Below are 23,526 nucleotides of genomic sequence, written 5' to 3' on the forward strand. Positions count from 1 at the left end.
TTTATTTTTTCCGTATATCACATACACACACACATGTGCATGTGTACGTGCATATAGTACTATATATATTTCTCATTAAATGCTTTTCATCGTCGTTAACAAAGTATGTATGTTTGTGTGTGTATATTTATTACTCTTTATAAAGTACAATTTTTTACATTATCTTATGAAAATACTATAGCATAGAAATCTGGAATATAATGCAACTCTTTACATTAGCAATTTTAGTTCAAAATTTAATTCAGAAATTTCATTCTCACCACTTTTTTCTACAACACAAATACAGATACATGTTGCATGTACATATGTATTGTAAGTATATATATTTATATATTTATTACAGTAAAAATATTTAAGTAAACGCGTTTATTTATCAATTATGCTCCATTTATTTGCATCCAAACACTTTAGTGGCTTCTTATCGCTTCATTCGTTGATTCAAGAAAAACAGTTATTTTTTGTCGCTTCGACGCTTTGGTTTTATTTTTTGGAAAATAGGCGGCTTCATTTGTGTTTGGTTTTACTTTAGTTTGGGGGTTTCTGCGCTTTGGTTGATTTATACAGTTAGTTTGCGTATGTGCCAATGTATGCATTGCAATTGGGACAATAGTGATTCGCATTCTGGCAGGAGTCCATGCAGTAGGGTACACACACGCAAGGCCAGCAACTGGAAGATAGAGGAAAAATATAATGAATAATTAGTTGAAATCGAATTATTAATTATAATAAACTTATGATACCCCTAAAGATAGTTCAAAACCTTCATATGTGGAGAGTTAAGCGTATCATAAATCTGAAGAATATACCTTTGTCAGTGACCGTTCAGTATACCTAATTTTCAATAAGATAAACATTAATCAAGCAAAGACCAAAAGTTTCAGTGTCCATGAGACGTAACCGTGCGCAATTAAACAGCACGAATACATTAGATCTTCAAGCCGATCTTCATCTGAACACAGTCACCTTCACCTCATTTAGTTTATAATTTCATATATTGTAAACATACATCCATGAACATTTTTGTATAAAGTAACTCGATTCAATTAATAATGAGGCTGTTATATAAGTTCTCTGTAAGAGGCTAAAAGTCGTAGCAAATGCAGCCTCTAACCATATATTATATACTATTTCGAGATCCTATTAAATTGAGTTCGTCATTAGGCGTTTTCGAACATGTGACTAGTGGCACTTCTGATCTTTTTAGATTTAATGACCAGTTTAATTTTGTTCGAGCATGAACTATGGATATAACCCGAGAGGCTATAAAAAGAGACTTGGAATTTTCAAACATTTACTAAGTTATTAAGCAAATTTTTGATTCAAATGGACCCAGAATGTTGGTTAAGACAAAATTATGATGTTTCAATAAGTCAGTTCTAACATTTTTCAACTAATTGATCTCAATTATATTCTAAAGATCCTAATTGCATCCTATATATTAATTATATATATATATATATATATATAATTTATAAGCTTCTGAGTCACTTCTGTATTTTATATACTAAATATTGAATGTTTGTGCTTCTCTCTGTGCTTTTTCAAGTATACAAAAATTATATTTTTTAGTAGAAAAATATTTCACATTCCTGCTTAACTTTTAAGCGACTGCAACAACAAAAGCTAAGTGATTAACTTTTTTATTTCTTCTCCATATTAAATTTGTGCAAATATTTTGATAATATGTACGTATGATATATATGTATTTATATAGACGTCTGGTATGTAATCTGAAAAGACTTTGTTTAACAAGAGCCATAAAACCTTATACATATGCCATGTCGGTACATATGTACTTCATTATTGTTGCGTATGTTATGAGTCACTGAAATAACAAGAAATTCTGTTATCAGGTGAATAGGTACATATAACCTAATATATTATGTGAGTACATATTACGCCATAAGAGTAACAATAATAAAAATATGAACTAAATGATTAATATTTCCTGAAAGTTTATATGTGTTATCTATCGTGTTAGGTTTTCAGAAAGTATTTTATCATTACAAGTAATTGACAACAATTTTATGGTAGGCTATTGACGAAAGACGTATATTTTCTCTAGAAAAATTTGACAAAATTTTATTAATAGATTGCAAAGAATTACGAGAAACGATCGCTCTATTTGGTGTGCGTTTCAAAAAAAAAGAATTGTGCGCCTAGATGTAGGCAACAGATATCTTGTATTAAATTTTAATTCATAGATGAGATGGTAGCAGGACAGAATAGATGTAGATTCTATATATGATATATGTACATATATATATATATAAATTCTTAATATATATCATTCACGTAGAATCTTGTTTATAACACTCCATGATTATTAAGATCTATATTCTGTCAGATAAGTACCCGAAAATTGTGAAATTTTTTTTTGAAAAAGTGTGAAATTTTGTGTTTCAAAGGAAATTTCTTCTACCAAAACGTTGGAAATGTTGAAAAAAACATTGGTATGTTATACTTTTCAAGTGCAAAATTGTTTTATATTATAAAAGTTAAGCGTACTTAACTGATTTGGGAACTGAAATTCTAGGAACATCAACAATAACACAAATTTGTATTATATGCAACACTTCTTTACGAAACTCAATCATTTACTCATTAAAAATTCCGTTAGAATGACTTTAAAGTTTATAATAACTTTGGCATGGCCTTCAAAGGTTCTTAGTACCGCTGATTAAATTGTCTAAAACCTAAAAAAAACCGACTTGCGGCGCTTATTTTTATCAGTCAAATATAACAAAACCGTATAAATTTCCAGAATCCACATGCATCCGGCGAATTCACTAATAAGTTGAAAAAAAAAAATCAAACTTTAAACTCACAATAAGAGGCACAGCACCAAAGCCCAGCAATGTGTACGGCTCGTCGCCTGATGGGTAACGTTGGTCAACACTTGGGCGTGGCAGGAAGGACAAGTGAGGCGTGTCGGCTCATTGCTAACGGCCACGAATGGTGGATTCGTTGTTTGTATGATCACTGTTTCGGTGGTTGGTGGCGGTTGATATGTTTGCGCAGGCGTATAGCCAGGTTGTGCATATGCCGGAGGATTCTTGCTGAAATCTGACATGGCGTATGCGTTTTTGTAGGTTAAATTAGTAGCGCAACTAAAAACTTTTAACACTTTAACGTGTTGAAATTGTAAATTAAATTTCGTTTATTTCGATTATTAAACACTAAACGCGCTGCGAGTATGCCTATGGACACAATTTGACTGTAATGAACTCTTTAATGCTGGCTCCTCTTCATATGTAGTCAGTTTATTTACAATTTTTATTTATTATCATATCATTTTCTTGGAATATTGTATTATCTCCAACAAGTGCTCTACTTTTTGTATTCTACATTTACGTGTTGGCTATGAAGCGGGGATTTTTGTTATCTTTTGGCCCATTTGACTATTGGTTAAAATCATCGGCAATTGTTTGCTGCTTCGCTCACTCTTTAATGTTTTGTATTTTTTTTACCAAACAGTGTTGCAATTTTATGACAGCTCCTATCGTAGATTTTCTGATAATCTTATCGTGTTAACCTTTACCGATACTCCAGCTTTTTCATTAAAAAGTGGATTATTATTGTATTTTTTTTTTTGGTATTGGGGTTATAAATAGACGATGTTTTCGGCTATAGAAAAACACCAGGGATTTTCGTGGGCTTACAACATTAGTATAATACTAGTTGTAAATTTGGGGAAAATAAATTTGATAGTAAAATTTATTTATTTGTACTTATTTAGAAGCATTAGTATTAAATCGATTTTTTAGTTAAAATGAGCAGGAATTCAAACAGCGAAGTTGACTCATATGTTAGAAAATTAATTTTCCATGTACATCTAATGATGTATTTTCTTACAAACATATATACGGTAATCCACTGTGATTTCTCTTAAAATACTATATATTTTTGACTAAAAACAGTTATAATATTTTTTAAAAATTCTTACTTCTGCTACACTTTCTTTATTCATGTCCTTTTTAGACAATATAATAAATTTAGTCACAGTCCAAAAAAAGAGGGGGAATTACAGTGTTGACATCATCATTCCTAATCAGAAAACTTCCTACTTGTACTACGTTATCTTAATTAGGCAACTGATTAGAAAAGAGCGTCACTTATCGAGTCAGTTTTTTTAGAACATATTCGAAGATATGTTTCCCTTATAAAAAAAAATGGTTAAACTGAGTTAATAAAGGAGTTGAATTCGATCCAAGAATCACCCCAGCTCTCATGTATTGTATATAATGATTTTCGTTATTCTAGTGGCCTTTATAGCAAATATTTGGAATAAATTGTGTGTTGTCTTAATAAAATTAAATAAATAAATTGCGCAAGTATAAAATGCTCGATTATTTATAAATATACTTGTTCGAGTTACAATTTTAAGATAGGTGGCAACCCTCTCTTCTCATTTTGTAATCATTGTGCACCATAAAATGTCTTTGCAATTTGAAATAGTTTTCCCTTTAAAACTTGGCAACCCTTTTCAAAAATATTTGCTGTTTCAAAGCTTTTGAAAAGCGTCTTTCAGTTCAATGCTATTTAACGTTAATTAGCGTCCGAATCTTCGTGTTTGTTGCATATCTCACTCTTTACATTCACAACTAGTATATAAAAAACAGACGAGCAGGTGTACTTCAGCTAATATTTATCAACATTTGATAAGCTTTTACATCCGATAAGAACGCTATAAAAGTGAGCTATAAATGATTTTCACTTTAATCACATAATCTACGACGGAGTTGTTCAAAGCAGAAGTTATAATAAATTTTATAGAACAAAAAATTTTAACCATTATTTCTTCAAATATGTCAAAATTAGTTTAAAAAATGTTTTTTTTGTGTTGTAATTACTAATAGTAATGACACTTGAACTTACACACAGAGACACAGTAGCAACGCCCAGCAATGAGTGCGGCCCGTCGCCTGATGCTTAACGGTGGTCAAAACCTGGGCGTGGCAAGAGGGACAAGTGATGCGCGTCGGCGAATTGCTGACCGGCACAGCGGAAGTGTGTGTCGTCTGTATGATCACGGTGTGCGGTGGCTGCGACATTTGCGGTGGCGGCGGCTGATAGTATTGAGCCGGCGTGTAGCCAGGTTGAGAGTATGGCGGTGGTTGGCCGTTGTTCGACATTTTAAATCAACTTAAAGAAATTGTTCAGAAAACTCTCCACTACTATATCGTAACTTTATTTTTTAACGCGCTCTACCGATTTCGTATATGCGAACGACGCCACCGACGAAGGTGAACTGAAACGAATTCGCTTGTTTCAAACTACACTTGATGCGATAAATGTTTATATACCGTTGTATAATACGGCGGAGTGTTCTTATCGCAGCCAAGTATGCATTGTTTCATGATTTATAAATTTTGCCGACGTCAGCGTATGATCGCAAATTGGGAGCTCTAATAAACCGTCACAATTGGTCCATTTTTGTTTGTTTTTGAAGTTCGGTGAATGAAACGACTGGAGCTTTAGCTTCACTTCTCTTTTATAAACAAAAATGTAAGCTACAAGCTGAATAAACGCTGTGTTAGTGAGTTAAATATAGTTATTCAATCGAGCTTTCTCGGTGGTGTGCGCGGAAAAGTAAATATTGGATTGTTTAGAGGGTCGTTAGAAGCTAAATTATCAGCAGAAAAAGTTTATATTTTTCTGCTTGATGACTCATACTCATTTTCAATGAATCTCACATACATATAGCTGTAGTGACTGCAGTGTTGCTCCTAATTTATAAATAACTGTGTTAAAATGTCTCATCTCATTTTAAAAATAACTGTAAAAAAACATTTTAACTTGCTTGAAGTTCCTTATAAACATTCCTTATTCTCTCTCTTAAAATCCTATTTCGAAACATTGTTTCAAAATGAATTCAGTGGTCCACACCAAATCCCTTATCCCCAATAAACCTTTTCAATCTCACAAAAGAACACACTCATACTCACAGCATAACACACAGCAAAAAACCAATAATATGAGTCTTAATACTTGGATTATATTCAACTATTGTACAAATGGCTTCACCACAACTGGGACAGGTCATTGGCGTAGAAAGCGGCGTTGTTACTACCAAGTGGGCTGTATGGTGGCTCATTTTGACCTGAGCCTAGCAATTTAGTGGACTATCGTATTCACCGGAAATTTGCACAGAATACTGGTGAATTGGTTAAATTTAACTCATCTTTACGTTTCTCAAAAAATCTGCATACAAATTTTATTTTTTATAAAAACTAAAAACAAAATACAAAACAATTTTCAAATCAATGAAAATGAGAAGTATGTAAAACACAAATTGTTGACTTTTTATTTTCAGAAAACCAAAAACCAGCTGCCAAAACAAATTTGAATTAATTTCCGGATAACTTACAGACACTCACAGTCATAAATATAGCATAAGACCGATTTTTTAACAAGATAAAGATATTTAATATCAGATTTATATATTTTCGAAGAAAATTTATTCAATGCATATTTTCTGAACGTCTATTCTGCCAGTGCTTGCTACGTTCCTATCTCACCACGCTAGGACTATCTTGCTACGCTACTATCTCCTACGCTCTATGTCACCCTAAATGTAGGCAACGTTTTATTACCGTCAATAGAAAAACAACAAATGAAAGAATAAACGCGTAGTATACAATTAGGCGCATTGTAATGATAACTAGTAAGATAACGAGGTGATAAACCGCAGCCATTAATAATAAATATTAAATATGAAACTTGTTCTCAGAAAAAATCGTACAATAGCAAGCTTTTAGTAACGGTTAGAAAGTAAAAAGTTGATATATGGGAGCTTTTAAGCACCACACCGATTTTTTTTATCGATATTTATGTTGAAATATTACTTATGGCTTCTCTGATAAAAAATTTATGAAGAAAATTGAGGTTATAATTTTTTAGTGGAATTCTCTAACATAATTTAGAAGATTAAACTTTAATAATTTGAAAGTATTGGCATAAAAACTTAATCAATTGTCTAAGAAAAGTGTTGGCAACTCTATTTGAAAGAGATTAGACAAAATCTTTTATGAAAATATTATATAAATGGATAAATCTCACAAAATATGTGGGCATCCCTAGTATTATGGAAATATAAAAGTTTGTGCTTTACTTTGGCTTCAGTAATTGCTAAAGCACTTGTATACACACACACTTCTATATAACCATATGAATGTATGTGCCTCAATCGTTGTTTTCATTTTAGCGCTAAGAAATTCTAGAATCTATATAGAACTCTACCTCCAGTTAAGTGTTTTTTGTTTATATTAGCAAAATGTTGTTGAAATAATTTATCTGTTTTACAATCGTTGATAACGAATAGCAAACGGCGACAAACGAGAAGTTCACCACACTCAGAAGCTGAGTGGTGTACGTGTTACAAAAGTACGCGTTTTGTACGCTATAACCAAACCGAGATGATTTAAATTTTCATATATTCCATATCAAAAAAGAGAAATAAATAATATGGATTTAATTCATACTTGTTCACCTTCTTCCTCTAATTTTAATTATTTGGATTCATAACCTTTTATAAATTTTTATAAATCTCTATGAGTCGATTTCAAGTCAGTTAAGGAAAAATTATTATAAATATTTTAATTACATACGAAAAATTGTCTGATGATATAAATTATATACATATTTGAAAATTTTACAGAGTAGTTTTGAAAAATTTTTACAGTACGTATAATATGTATAATTCTAAGAATAAATTGAGTTTTCATTATTAATAATTTTTCAAAAGATTACTATAAGAATGGAAGGTTACTCGTGAATTGGAATATGAGATCTTGAATGAAGGATTGAAAATTATTTCTCAGAGTGGAAACATTACTGATAAAGAACGAAACAAAAGTAGTTCTAAGTGATAAGTTGGCGGTATTCGGTGAAACAATTATGGCGATTCGTGGGTAGCAAATCGAACGAACAACTAGTATAAAAGCAATAGACTGACATATTGAATGAGAGGTTGAACTCATCTGAGAAACAATGTTGTTGATTTAACTGTTTCACAAGAGATAAGCGGTTAAATATAGCGAACAGGTAGTTGAATCGAAGCCGGCTATAAATATTTTAGTAATACAAAACGTATGCAACACCGAATTTCACGTACTAGGTTTCAGGCACATATTGTAGATCATTACAGAACCGAAACGTGTTTAAATTTTCGACTAAACCACTTATTGAGATATTACTTAACTCTGAAATACGAATTGAGAATGGAGCTGAAATTTATAAACAAACTTTAGAGCGAAAAAATAGCTTGGAACGTTAAATGTTGGAGCTAAAGTAGTAACATTTTGGTTAATTATTTGAGAAAAAATATTAGATATTTTCGGTTTTTTTTAATATGTTTTAAGAAATTCAGTCACCATAAGCTCAGAAGTCAAAACCAAAATTTGTGAGAGTTACTTTATTAACCAAAATAAGATTTTTTGTTGCTTAGGGACATTTTTAAGATGTTTGTTTTGAGGAAATTTTTAAATGAGTGTTACCTATTATTTTCTAATTTGAATGAAATGTCGTGTTATTTATTCTCACAAATTTAAGTCCTAAGTTTATAGATTAAGTAGCTCATGTGCTTGTTGTTAATGCCGAACACTTTAGCGATTATGAGCATAAATTGCCTCCGTTAATGCTCACTGACAAAATAAATGCATCTCTCATCTCTCACTATGATTCCGTGTGTGTGGTGAATTAACTTCAGACTTTTAGCTGTATTTATGAGCATACACAACGCTGACGACGCAGTAAATAGGCCGAGAAAAAGCAAAAACAACGAAATTATTTGTTTATACTAAAAACATATGTGCCAGCTTCGTAGAGAAAAGTTTAGTTTTCGTAAGCAAATACTATTGTTTACGCAGTAATAAGCATTTTTTACACCCTCTTCGGTTATATTAATTCAAAACTTACACGAAAAGACAGAGTATCAGCGCCCAGAGATGTGTGGACGTGCTGGGCTGACGGATGACAGTGGTGCGCACCATAGCATGGCAGGAGGGACAAGTTATTGTCGCCGGCTCATTAGATATGGGCGTAAAAGTCGGTGCTGTAGTGTGTATGACCACTGTGGTCGCTGTGGCTGGAGCGGCAGCACCTTGAGGCGGATAGTAACCTGGCACGGCCTGTGAGTATGACGGTGGCGGAGCTTGTGGATATGACATTATTTATATGTTTTTTTGTATGTGTGAGGAACTAACTGGACGCTTTGTGGTGTTTCTTCAAAGAAAACCAAATTTCTTGTTTGTACTTTGCACTGGCGTTTTGTTTGTTTTTTTGAACTTTTGCACTCGAACTTTTTTCTTAGTATACTAATTCGTTTTAGTAAACTCGCTTTGCGGCTTTCTCACGTTGCTGCGCGTCAAAAACTGAAGGTAAACTAACAATACAGTGCAGCGTAGAGTTTTTATTTGTCTGACTCATTCGCTTTGGCAGCTCATTTGTGGTGAGTTTCGCTGTCGTTTTCCGTAAGGTATCTGGAGATGTGCGCGCTCAGCGCTTGCCTATTCCATACGTCTATTGTATGTAGGTATGTATGTAATGTTGTTTTTGTTTTGTGAGATGCATTGCATGGAAGCATAATATATTGGTCTTTGGGGTGGTTTTAGTGGCGTTTCTGCAACGCAATGCAGCAAGGATATGGAAACATCTGGCACGTTTGAGATAAATGTAGTGTAAGGTGACCAGAAGTTAGAAATTTATGGAAAAAACTATATGAATTTTGGAATTATCTAGAGAAGGACAAATCTTCAAACAAACAATAAAGTTTAAAAAAATTGGTTAATTTGATAAGTTGAGGACTGGAAAAACAGTGAATTAGCTCAGGATGAGCAATAAGTTAAGATAGTAAAGTGAAATCAAATACTATACATCACTATGTTTACTATTTTTTTTGGTGGAATTAAGATGGAGTCATCTACGATCATCAGGACATCATCCATCAGGACAGTGACAGGCCGCATACATCGATAGTGACTCGTTAAAAGCCGTCCCCGTGGCTTGGTTGGGAGTTTCTTATGCATCTATCTTATAGTCTGGACGTGGAATCAAGTGATTACAAGTTCCTGTCAATGGGGTGTAGCTTGTTAAAAATTTATCTCGAAAATCGACTATTTTTGTGAAAAGAGTTTATATTAGAGTGACATAAAAAAATGTAAAATTAAAAAAATACGCATTATATACTTAAAAAACATAAATAAATAAAACAAGTAAGGAAAGGCTAAGTTCGGGTGCAACCGAACATTTTATACTCTCGCAATTTATTGAAGATATTTTATTAAGATAATGCACAAATTTACCCATAAATTCGGCATAAAGTTTAATAGAATAACGAAAATCGTCATATATAGATATGAGGGCTGTGGTAATTCCTGAACCGATTTCATTCAATTTCACCAGCAAGGTACACTATATCCAATACTATACGCTCATTTAATTTTGCTAAGATATATCACATATTAACCAATACATATATGCGCAATAAAGCCCAACGAATTTTTGAAAAACCTATAATTAGGTTGGGAGCTAGGAGGTGATATTTTCGAAAAACCTATGATTATGTATATGGGAGCTAGGAGACGTTATGACCCGATTTTAATAATTTTTGGAACAGAGACACACTATTGGAAGAAAACAATTTCCTCTGAATTACATTAAATTATCTCAGAGATTTACCCATATTTTCGGTCAAAATTTAACCTTAGTCCCTGAGTTCTACATGTTCGATATCTGGGGCCTTGAAAAGTTATAGTCCGTTTTCGACAATTTTTTCACAAGTGTTGCTACAGATCATATACAGTATTTGTGTAAAATTTTATTTCGCTATCTTCATGGTTCCTAATGTATATATTATAAAGTGAAGGATTCAGATGGAATTCAAAATTGAGTTATAGGGAAAGTAGTCGTGGTTGTGAACCGATTTCGCTCATTTTTTAACCTGTTGTCAGCGTGTCAATAAAATATTATATACCGATTTTCATTGAAATCTGTCAAGTAGTTCCTGAGATATGGTTTTTGACTCATAAGTGGACGATGCCACGCCCATTTTTCATTTTGTAAACAAATCTGAGTGAAGCTTCCTCCTGCTATTTCTTCTGTAAAATTTAGTGTATCTGCCGTTTTTCGTTAGTGAGTTAAACCTCGTTTAGTAATTTTCAACCAAACTTTCGTATGGGTGGTGGGCGTGGTTATTATCAGATTTCTTTCATTTTTGGACTGTATAAGGAAATGGCTGAAAGAAACGACTGCAGAGAGTTTGGTTTATATAGCTTTATTGGTTTGCGAGTTATATACAAGAAACCTATTTGCGGGCGGGTTCACGCCCCCTTTTCAAAAACAAATCCAAATGTGCACCTCCCAAATTATATTTTCATAACTTTATTTATGGCTTAGTTAAGACACTGTATAGGTTTTCGGTTTCCGCCATTTTGTAAAGTGGACCGATTTTGCCCATTTTCGAAAGCAACCTCCTCAGGGTGCCATGTGCCATATGTGTTTCATTAAGATATTTTAATTTTTACTCAAGTTATCGCTTGCTCGGACAGACGGACGGACGGACAGACATCCGGATTTCAACTCCACTCGTCATTCTGATCATTTATATATATATAACCCCATATCTAACTTTTTTATTTCTTGGTGACACAAACAACCGTTATGTGAACAAATACTATAATACTCTGTGCAACTTGTTGCGAGAGTATAAAAATAGGATTTTGAAATAATCGCCTAAGTCTTTCAAGACCTTGTAATTAATCCAAGACAAGGTATTTCCCGGCTGTGATTTTATCAGTGTTATTCAATATTTTCAGAAGAAACAATTTTAGCTGATTCGAGTGTTCTTATGGCACTTACTTAACAAAATATATTACTAATAATACCTGGATTGCAACTGAATCGAGTACTTCACTTATAGAATAAGCAGATATACTGATTAATTACTGCGGTTACTTGGGTGTCATGAAAAATGTTTATAAAAAATATAAAAATAATTATTTATACGGAAATATGTACATGTTGCAGGTGTAAATTGCATTTTCAATGGAATTTCAGTTTCAAAGAATTTTAATTTACTTAAGATAACAAAAGTTTGTTTCAGATGCATAGCACAACTCTTAGTTTGAACAAATACTATAATTACTAATTGTATATAGGAACATACTGCATTTTTTCTATATATGAATATGACTACTTCTCCTATACTATTAGCTTAGCACTCAAGTCTTTTGATTAATAATACATACGAGTATATAGTATATGTATCTGACTACAAATGCCGGTTAAATCGTCTGACAAAAGCAAATGGTGAGTAATTCAGTTTGTTTACAAATATTTGTTTTTCACAAATCTGCATTGTTTTTCTCGTTTTCACATTCGCTTCAAAAGCGCATTTGTGACGTCAATTTATGTACGTCATCGACTTCATCTCTCGATTTCATCACAATCTTACGTACATAGTGTCAGTTTATTGAACTTTGGCTCATTCACAGTCTACTTAAACAGGTAGGCACGTACATATGCATGTATATAATGCAGGTCGCTTGCACACGTCAGTCTTCGCCTCGTAAAGACAACTGAGTCGCGCCGTAAAAAGCTCAAATGACTCATGCATTTGCGCAGGCTTGTCGGCCAACCGTGCAATTGTCGATTTCCAAAGTTAATCCGAATTAGTTCAACCATAACAAGTTAATTAAATGAGCGAACCGGTTAACACGTTGTGTATTACTTTGAATTTCATAATTTCTAGATTTTATTTGCAATGCAAGTAAATTATTTGCATTGCATTAGCAGGTACTTGAAAGTTAAGGGGAATTGAAAATAAATATATTTTTATAGTGGTAAATATATTTATAGCCTTGTAATAGGTGGCAACACTATTGAAATATGCATAAATTAAATTTTGAACTTATTATCAATATATTTACTATGGAACTTTTTACTATGTTGTGAATGAAAATTTATATTTTTTGATCAGGTGGCAACTGTCTTCAAATTTTTTCAAAATAAAGGTTTCTTAAAATATTTTGTCTCAATGATGATCAGGCAATAATAAATGTATGTCAATAATTTAACTAAATATAAAAACTCAATATGATGGCAACCCTAAAGTGTTATAAAATTTTTTAAGAAAATTAATTAGCAGAAATTCAGACTTCTTCATAACTATTATGATAATATTAAATTTTTGCCAATAATTTCAATTGAATTAAATTTTTCAAAATTTTGTATGCCAACCCTAAGAATTATCATTTCGCGAAAAAAAATTTAATACTCGCTAATTACAATTTATGACATTTACATAAACCTCTAAAATCCATAAAGAACTGGATGCATTCATTATTAAAAACAGCAACTCTCCGCGTTCAGCGCAGCCGCGACTTTTGTATAAATTAACAATAAAGGATCGGTTTATGGCTATAAGTTGCACTGATACGCATTTAAACCAGTTTGTTAAACAATAAATAATATCCATATACTAACTATATTTGTGTTGTTGTTTTTTAATTTTTTTGTCAGATTTTATTTTCAAAATTTGTAAAAATGTAAGCGGTACGAAATTATTCATATTTTCGTAAATTTTCAAAATTTGCACAGATTTAAAGATCAACTCGCATGACAAACATCTTAAAAAACGCCTGCTGCCTCAATTCTCAACTTTTTCAGTACAAAGATGGGCGTCATCGGACCACTGCCACGCCCACAAAATGGTAATAACCGAAAACATATGAAGAGCTATAATTATGCCATAAATTGTGCTATTGAAGTAAAATTTGAATCGCAGTATGAATGTGGATGTAATTTTTTTTGGAGAAGTGGGCCTGGGTTCCGCCCCTACTTAGTTTTTTGTATATATCTCGTAAACTACTAAAGCTCTATCAACTAAACATTCTAGAGTCTTTTCTTTTAGGTACTACCTTATACAGTCCAAAAATGGAGGAAATCGGATTATAACCACGCCCTCCTCCCATACAAATGTAAGTTGAAAACTACTAAAACTGCTTTAATTCAGTAAGGAAAACCACCAGATTAAATTAAAAGGACGGTAAATTTCATTAAAAAGATAGTACAGAAGAGCTGCATTCAAAATGGTAGACAAAATTATAAATGTTCGTGGTTTCGCCCACTTATGGGTCAAAAGCCATGTCTTTGAAACTACTCGGCCAATTTCAATGAAATTCAGTTTATAATATCTTCCTAGCTTCCCAACGATATGTTGTGAAAAGAGTCCAAACCTACTTCCATGACAGAATTTTGAATTCGATCTGAATCGTTTACTTTACAGAACTTTTCAAAAATAACGCATTTAGAGAGTGGCATCGTCCTTCTAAAAATCGCCAAAATCGGTCCATAAGTTTTCAAGACCCTGTATATCGAATATGAGGAACTCAAAGATTCTAACAAATTTTTTACCGTAAATAGAGTAAGTCTCACATAACTAATATTAGGGTTTAAAACTTTCAATGGACTCTATACCATATATATGCCGAGCATGTGGGTCAAATTGTTTGTTATATTAATAAAATTAAATAAATAAATTGTGAGAGTATAAAATGTTCGGTGACACCAGAACTTAGCCTTTCCTTACTTGTTTTCAGTAAAAAAAGGTGTTGGAAAAATTTATCAAATATTCAAATTGCTTATTCTTTTCAAAACATCCTCTGTCACACTCTTATCTACTCTCATCTTGTTTTCTCGGTACGATTTACATTCGAAACAATTTTTTAATAAACAGTAGAGTTTTTCAAGATATGTAATTTGGAGAAAATAAAACATATCCTAAAATTGAAGCGCCTTAGCATAGAGCCCTCAAAAACGTTAACAATGACAATTTATCTTGAAAGTAAAAAAGCGATCGAGTGTCTCTCCGCCAGGGTTTATTACAAATATATTTTAATATAAAATGACGGCTACAGAGCCAATTTTTTCAATCACCTTTGGATTGCGTATATCATGCGAAATAAATACGGGAACGGGTTACGGAGAAAGCTGCTGTAAAAATTATAAGTGGATATGTGGGATATATGGCGAGTACCGTCGTCACCCGATTCGAGGAATGTAATTTCAAGTAAAATGCTCTAAAAACTTTATGTATAGAGCTGACGGACGAGAACTTTTTTCGATAAAAGTCGATAACGGAATATTGTTTTTATGATTCTACGATGTACTTTTCGTAAAAAAAACGATTTTATTTAATTTTAGGCTGACCTAATCCCATCATTTATGCATATATATGTAAATTATTTATTATATGTAAATTTTGAAATGAGCTGCATTTCTTTTTTTATGTTTATTTAGCAATAAATGAAGATTTTCAAACATTCGTGTTTTTAATTAGACACTCAATTACATCTGTTTATTACGCTGGAATGTGGGACCGGTATTTGAACTTGTTTTCAAATATTTTTTATTCATATAATTTTTCGGCAATATTTTCAAAAACAATTCAATATTAAAAAAAAAACGGTACTAGTTCTATATGCTTAAATGTTCACATGGTGCAAACGTGTATAAGTTGGTATAATTTTATAATTATATTTTTTTCTAGTTTCAGGCTGTAATTTTATTGGAGAGTAGAGTCATTTCAAAATTTGAGATGTGAGATATACATGAGTGTGTGTATGTTTGTAATTTTGTTTTTAAAAAATATTGTTTGTGTTTCTCTTATCAGAGCACTGAGTTTGGGGCTATTTTAAGAATTACCACCGCAGACTCTTCTCCGCCTTTGATCACTATACGTGAGCACTGAAATGCCTCATGGCAGCGATTTCTTAAACGCTTAACAGAAAACAGCTGCAAAATATTTTTTCACACATTTTCAATATTTTTTTTTTTCAAATGAAAATTATCACACACTCACACATTAGAAATAGATCAGTTCACACTTTAATTGTAAATAAATAGTATTTGTGTTTTTGTTTTTGTCATTTTACATACATGAATAGGCATAAGACCAGCGCCCAAATGTGCGTACAGGTGTTCGGTTGATACGTAACGGTAGTGAGCACATCAGCATGACACGAAGGACATTGTATTCTCGTTGGATCTTCGCCAAGTGGACCAACTGGTGGACTAGTTGTTGTAATAATCACCGTTGATGTTTGTTGTGGTGGTGGCATTTGTTGTGGCGGCGGTTGATAGTAGGCAGCCGGAGTAAAACCTGGCTGTTGTGCAGAGTATGGTGGTGGTTGACCATTGTTGTTGTAGGCCATTATCAGAATTTACAATAAAAAGTAAAAACACGAAAAAAATCGAAAGTGCTCGTTGAAAGTAAAACGCAATAAATTTTTTGTTCAAAATTCACGAAATTAACACGTCAAATCACTTGAAAGCACAGAATCCCGTTTTTATGTGCGTTTGGCTGTGTGTGTACGTGTGTGAAATTGATAAAGTTAAAAAGTGATATGAGCGCGTTGCCGCCACCGCGATCGTTTCGATTATATTCGTTGGCAGACTTGAACTGAACTGAGCGAAAATAAATTTACACCTTATTGTGGTGGCTCCGCACACACCCGCATATACATATGTATATGCATGTATTTGTACTTCTAGCATTGTTGGTCCTATATATATATATGTATATCTCTATTTACTCGTACCTTATAATTAGTGTGTAGTCAGTGTTGACTTATGGGCTGCAAACAGTTAAGTTCGGTAATACCTTTGTGCATAAATACAAAGATAAATATAAAAAATTCATACATTGACATAAAAACAATTATATCATATAGTATATATATGAACACTGATAGCATTTGGTTACAGTTTTAAGATCCACTTGTATTATACTATGTATTAATTACGTAGCCTCAGTGGCTTTTGACGCTTTTAAGCTTTTCGAAATTTTGTCGCTATAAAATTCTTACTTTATAACAATTCTAAGTACTCCAACGAATTCAACAGAAATTCTAGGGCTTTCTCACAACGCAAGTGTTATTCAGGCAAGATCGCAGAAGACTCGATATCTCCACGAAAGATTTCACTAAAACGAGGAATGTGATGGCTTGTACGTTTAGTTATTGTATAAACTTGTTTGCCAATTTTATGGACTTCTGTAAAGTAACGAAAGGAAAACTGTGGATTGGACAAAATTTTCTATTTTAAAATGAAATTGAGACCGAATTAATCTTAACATGATAATCTGGACCAATACTATCAAACACCTGCCTACTGGTGTGACGATAACCAACTTATTGACTGAGCTAGAAATAATTGAAGGGTTATGTGGGTTTCAGATGTTATAAACAAGGGTACTTTAACAATTTTCATATATATACAATCATATATTTCATTTAAACAATTCAGGGTATCAAAGATACATGTTTAAAAGGTATTTTGTTTTGTAATTTTTATGTACCAATTCCGAAAACCCAGCCGTAAATCTAGTTAATGAATGAAGGAAAATAGAAAAAATTTGAAATTTGAAACTGACTATTTTATATATGTATATTGGATCGAAAAAAACTAATTGTAATAAAAACATAAAAAAACTTCGTTCATTAACTACATAATGTTTGTTCGCAGATGTGTACAAAATTTGGACAAAATCGCCTCATAACTTTTTGAGATATCGTGTCAACCGACTTGAAAAATTGAGTTTTGAGATAAATGCGTTTAAAGTTTTACATTCGTACTGACGTGGCCTCATGGGCGGAACTTCCAAAGGATATATCTTTTAGAATATTACTCGGATTGATTTGATATTTATGGATAATATGTTATAAGTATGATAATATTTAATTAGATAAAAGATTTTTTTTTTAAATTTGAAACCCGTCTAAGCTCTTAAACCAAGTAACAGCTAAGTCAGTTATGAAACTTCTCATTGAAGTCTGTCGAGAAGAGGAAGTCAGTTCAGAGCCAACATTAATATAGTATAATTTTTGATCTGTTTAACAATCTAATAAAAATTAGAATAGCGGTTATTTGAACTTCCGCCTTAGCTGGAAAGCCTGTAAGGATAATAATATTATAGATAGTCATTCGGTGCCTGGTTGATTGTATTAACTCGAATTACACAGGTCCACAAAAAAATCGATGAAAGGTTCCTTTGACCAAACATATGTATTTTGGGCCGCTAAAATAATAATAATAATTATTATTAATGCACCAGGGTACGCAGAAACCTTTTAAATGGAAAACAATTTGAACTTCCTATGGGTTCCCATCTATCTTTGTAAGGGAGACAAATATACCTGGGAGAGCTGAATACTTACACACCTCATCAAATGGAATTGTCAATGTACATATTTACGTCAATAGTTTCATGAATCACTTTGAAAATATCTTTTTTATCGACTTATCAAAAAGCCTTTGTATATAATAACTATATTTAATCAAACTTTATAATTAGCCCACCGTCAACAAACTGATTGGACCTTATCAGTGTGGCTTTAGACCTGGAAAATCGACAACTGACCAGATATTCACCATGCGCCAAATCTTGGAGAAGACCCGTGAAAAGAGGATCGACACACACCACCTTTTTGTCGATTTTAAAGCTGCTTTCGACAGCACGAAAAGGAGCTGCCTTTACGCCGCGATGTCTGAATTTGGTATCCCCGCAAAACTAATACGGCTGTGTAAGTTGACGTTGAGCAACACCAAAAGCTCCGTCATGATTGGGAAGGACCTCTCCGAGCCGTTCGATACCAAACGAGGTTTCAGACAAGGTGACTCACTATCGTGCGACTTCTTTAACCTGATGCTGGAAAAAATTATAAGAGCTGCAGAGCTAAACCGAGAAGGTACAATCTTCTACAAGAGTGTACAGCTCCTGGCGTACGCCGATGATATTGATATCATCGGAAGCAATAACCGCGCCATTTGTTCTGCTTTTTCCCGCATGGATAAGGAGGCGAAGCGAATGGGTCTGGAGGTGAATGAGGACAAGACGAAATATCTCCTGTCATCAAACAAACAGTCGGCGCATTCGTGTCTTGGCTCCCACGTCACTGTTGACAGTCATAACTTCGAGGTCGTAGATAATTTCGTATACCTGGGAACCAGCATCAACAACACGAACAATGTCAGCCTCGAAATCCAGCGCAGAATAACTCTTGCCAACAGGTGCTACTTTGGACTGAGTAGGCAATTGAACAGTAAAGTCCTCTCTCGACGAACCAAAATCAAGGTCTACAAGTCGCTTATCATTCCCGTCCTGCTTTACGGTGCAGAAGCTTGGACGATGTCAACATCAGATGAGACGACACTAGCAGTTTTCGAGAGGAAAATTTTGCGTAAGATTTATGGTCCTCAGAACATTGGCAACGGCGAATACCGCAGACGATGGAACGATGAGCTGTACGAGTTATACGACGACATTGACATAGTTCAGCGAATAAAAAGACAGCGGCTACGCTGGCTAGGTCATGTTGTCCGAATGGACGAAAACACTCCAGCCCTGAAAGTGTTCGATGCAGTACCCGCCGGAGGAAGCCGAGGAAGGGGAAGGCCTCCACTCCGTTGGAGGGACCAGGTGGAGAGCGACCTGGTTACACTTGGGATCTCCAACTGGCGCCGAACTGCGAAGGAGAGAGAGAGGTGGCGCACTATCGTCGATTCGGCTATAACCGGCTAAACGGTTGCAACGCCAATCACATACATACATATAATTAGTTTACTTGTATACATATAGACACTTTTAATATATAAATAAATATAATTGTATTATATATATGGATATACATATTTAATTTCTATGAATCAGCCTCGTAATAATAACGCTAATTCCGTCAGATAATTGTTTCCAATATTGTGGTTTCTTTCATACTCGCAAATTAAGGAAAAATCTGTGAATCTGGGAGAGCACACTACGGCATGTTTTCAGTGGTTGTTATATCGTAAAAAAATACAAGAATACTAGTCTTAAGGCAGTAGTCTGCTTTAGAAGCTGAAAAGAAGCGTTTTTTTAGCAATTTTTTTTGAAAGGGAAGGAAATGATTGCGTTAAACGAAATTTTTAGACGATAGTGTACTATATTTAAGGCTTATAAAAGAATATTTATTATTAAAAAATATTGAATTTTTTTCAAAGTTGTAAGTATTTTTCTGGAGTGCCTGGAGTCTGCACTTGTAAATCGATGCCGGTGACGGAGGTAGTGAGATGCGTCTGAAACAGTCGAATAAATTTTTTTTTTTATTTTTATAAGTTTCTTATCTTTATGAACAAAACCAATACCGAAGAAGTTATAAAATTCCAAATTTTTTCGAAGTTTGAAAAAAAAAAAATCACTTTAAAAAAAAAATTGATTTTAATTTGCAAAACTAGTAGTTTAAATAATACTTCTGTCCAACTTCAATTACTTTAGAAGATAATAGTTCAAATAAAAGATAATTTAATCGGACATATATTCTTTCTGCTATCGCCGGCACCGTTATCTAACACTTGTGAAAATGAAAACTCGAGAAAACGCGCTTTAAAGTCTGCCTGAGCATTCGCACCTGCTGGACGCTCGGCCACTAAAACTGCTCTAGCTTCGAAAATATGTCGAATTGGCCTCTGGAATTTTAAAAACATATTCTTGGATAGTTTTGGAAGAGATTTAAAACAAAAAAAAAATCAAAAAGTTTGTAATGTATCAGAATATGATATAGCAGATTCAGTATTGACCTATTTCTTGTTTGGAAATGCTATTGAATACGCGATTTCGATCAGTGAGTGGGGATTGAGCAGGTAAGTTAAACTATTTTATTGTGACCAACAAGTTAAAAAGGGTTTGATTGAAGATTATGTTCTGATAAGAACCGAATATGAAGAGTTAATAATCATGAACAGCCACTACACTTCGAATGAGAAATTAAAGATAATATGATTTTTTGAAATATCTGCAAAATTTCTTTTAAAATATTGCCTACTGTACTTTGTCGGTCATTGTAAACACAAAGCCCATTAGATAACACTCCGTAGAACCGCTTGAGCTTAGCCAATCAATGTTGGAGTTATGCAAAAATGATAAATACAAAACAAATACGATTTTACTCACGCTTCGACAAAGCCGAAAACAAACGATGAGTCGGTCGCAGTTAATTGCGCAACTTTTTTTTCTAAGAATTTAGCGACTAAATCCCCCAAATACCCACTAAACATATTTGGTGCCAATATTTGTATGTATGTATATTTTTTTAGTAACGGTAAACTCACATGCATAGCAACGCACAAATGCTCATACAAAAACGGCCATGCGTCGGCTCGTAAACGAGTACGGTGCACACACGCTGCAGACAACGCGGACAGGTGAGCTCTTGAGCGTTGGGTCCTACCGGTGGCGCTTGTACACTTCCAACGATATGCATGCTCAAAGGGTGGCGGTAGGTGTAAGAGGGTGCGTAGGCGGATGACAGCGTTTGTGAGTCTCTTATCGTTGGTATCGCTAACATTGAGGGTGACATTTCGAAGGCGGGCGGTGTTGTTGTTGGTTGCACTATGTTGTTGTTAGTTGCTGTTGTTGTTGCACGTTTTGTTGACACATTTTGTTTTAGACTATCTTTTGACATTTCTTATCACTGAATTTCTTTTATATTTTGTTTGCTGTTTGTTCTTTGCTTTTTAGTTTTTATTTGCCCTTTTTTGCTGTCAACTAATTTTGGTTTTCAGTAAGGAATTGTCGCCAATATTTATTTTTAATTCTTGGTGGCACACGCTGATAACATTTTGATAGATCATTTTGTACATTGAAACACTTACCAGCAAACGAATTTAAAATAGTTTTCTTTAGTTTTATATCTATGTACGCCATATATTTAATTACCTATTGTATATGCTATGTATTTGTATTGTTCTGAACTATATTAGCTATTTTTAACATTTCTGCTATTGGTATTGGTAGTATTTCTCACTGTCTTTCTTTAAACTAGAAAATCTTTCTGAATAATAAAAGTTCATAATCATGAAGTCCCAAAGAACAAATCTGTTGTTATAATTTTACCCGAAAATTAATGTATGAAAGTGTTCTGGAGATGTTGAAGGTTTATGCTCGGGTGTAACTGAACACTTTATTGCAATTTATTTATAGAATTTTATTATGAGAACACTATAATAATGAAAATCGTTGTATACTATATAATGATGATATTATGATGGCTAGAGTAATCCCTGAACCGATTTCGCTCATTATCGCCACCAAGTTACGATATATACAAGATTATACGATCACTTAATTTATGATAAAATAAACTAAGATATCTGACGTTTTAATCGATATATATATGTATATATTTCCCATAGTTCCTAGGTGGAACATAGGACCTCATTTAACAGCAGAAATGGGCCAATGGGGTTGGTTATGCGAAAACATAGCCTATCCTATGTTCACTATGAACGAGACTCGGACGACCGAGTAAAAGTGGTAAACCTTTGCACCTGCGAGGAGGAAACTCCTACGCCAATCCACGCCTAGAGGCGAAACCGGCAGCTCCGAACTAGGCTCCGGTGCAGAAGGCTCATCTTAAAACCTCTGATTACAGTAAACAAAATTAAGATTAATCACTATAAACTGATGACCTTTAGCATGAAAAATGCATTATGAATACCACAGCTGTGCAAAGAATTTCAACGCTACAAACTCCTTCTTCTAGGTCTCTGCGAGGTTGGATGGGTCGACTCGGGTGAAATTACAAAAAAAAATCAATATGTACGGTATATGTATTCGGTTCCATCGTATATTTAATATTTAAATATTTACATGAAATAGCAGGTATATGAAAAAATAGTTTATATATACAAATTCGTTATCATAAACCAATTATATATACTATAGGCTATCACTAAGAGATCGAAACAACCCTATATTTAAAACCTAAAATAACTGTTAAATATTGATATTACTTATTTAATCATTGCAAATGCTCTTACTGTCGCTGATAGAAACTTTGGACTTAGTTATTTTTTAAGAGAACGTAGTTTAGATTTGTCCCACAGTGCGTGTGAAGAAGTTCTTCTAAAGCTTGATAGAAAATAAAAGCTTTTGCTAGTATTTAAACCGTTCAACTTGATAGTAAACTTTTAAAATATGTAATATTTTGAGCTTTCTGAAAGCTCCATTGAAACTTTTTTTCTGAACTAAACAAAAAAAAAAAAAACAGTCGCATAGCCAATAAGTTAACTCTCAAAAGCGAATGTAAATAATTTTATAAAACGATTCTTTCATTAAAAGCTCGCATTGTAGCTTTGCGTCTCAACTAACCAACAAAAGCAGAGTATAAGCGCGATGATGTGTGTTCTCATGCTAGGCGCTATCACTATGTCGGTCTCTATGTTGGCTGCACAGTTCGGACATCTCATCCTTTTCGGATTGGGCCCGAACTCCGACATTGTATTGAAACTCTTCTTCTTGTTTTATTGTAAGTTGAAATCAGTAATTTTGAATTTAGGCACTTTTTCACAATTTGTTATTTTACTTCACATTTGATATCTCGTTTGTAAATATATGTAAATACAACTATTTTCAATTTTGAAATATTTTTTTGTTTCATATTTTTCACTTTTACTTTGACAAACAATTTTGAAATTTCCTTTTTTGTTGTT

At 33.4% G+C, this 23,526-nt stretch overlaps 2 protein-coding genes across 5 annotated transcripts; both read right to left on the bottom strand.

Annotated features, from left to right (window-relative positions):
• Positions 1-23,328, bottom strand: LOC105209907 (lipopolysaccharide-induced tumor necrosis factor-alpha factor homolog). Of its 4 annotated transcripts, XM_054233176.1 has the most exons (3): positions 23,186-23,328; positions 21,145-21,643; positions 1-667 (listed from the first exon to the last, which is right to left on the bottom strand). In XM_054233176.1, exons 2-3 carry the CDS (start codon positions 21,495-21,497, stop codon positions 565-567), a joined length of 456 nt encoding a protein of 151 aa, XP_054089151.1. In that variant the 5' UTR covers positions 21,498-21,643; positions 23,186-23,328; the 3' UTR covers positions 1-564. The 4 variants fall into 4 exon arrangements, with proteins under 4 accessions (XP_054089151.1, XP_011178867.1, XP_011178871.1 ...); XM_011180565.3 differs by lacking the exons at positions 21,145-21,643; positions 23,186-23,328 and adding an exon at positions 15,940-16,460; XM_011180569.3 differs by lacking the exons at positions 21,145-21,643; positions 23,186-23,328 and adding an exon at positions 8,920-9,364.
• Positions 4,875-5,352, bottom strand: LOC114803682 (uncharacterized). Its single transcript, XM_029038802.2, has one exon. The coding sequence runs from the start codon at positions 5,133-5,135 to the stop codon at positions 4,875-4,877; it is 261 nt and encodes an 86-aa protein (XP_028894635.1). The 5' UTR covers positions 5,136-5,352.
• Positions 23,329-23,526: the final 198 nt, after the last annotated feature.

Source organism: Zeugodacus cucurbitae, chromosome 6 (genome assembly GCF_028554725.1).
Source record: "Zeugodacus cucurbitae isolate PBARC_wt_2022May chromosome 6, idZeuCucr1.2, whole genome shotgun sequence".
Lineage (NCBI taxonomy): Eukaryota > Metazoa > Arthropoda > Insecta > Diptera > Tephritidae > Zeugodacus > Zeugodacus cucurbitae.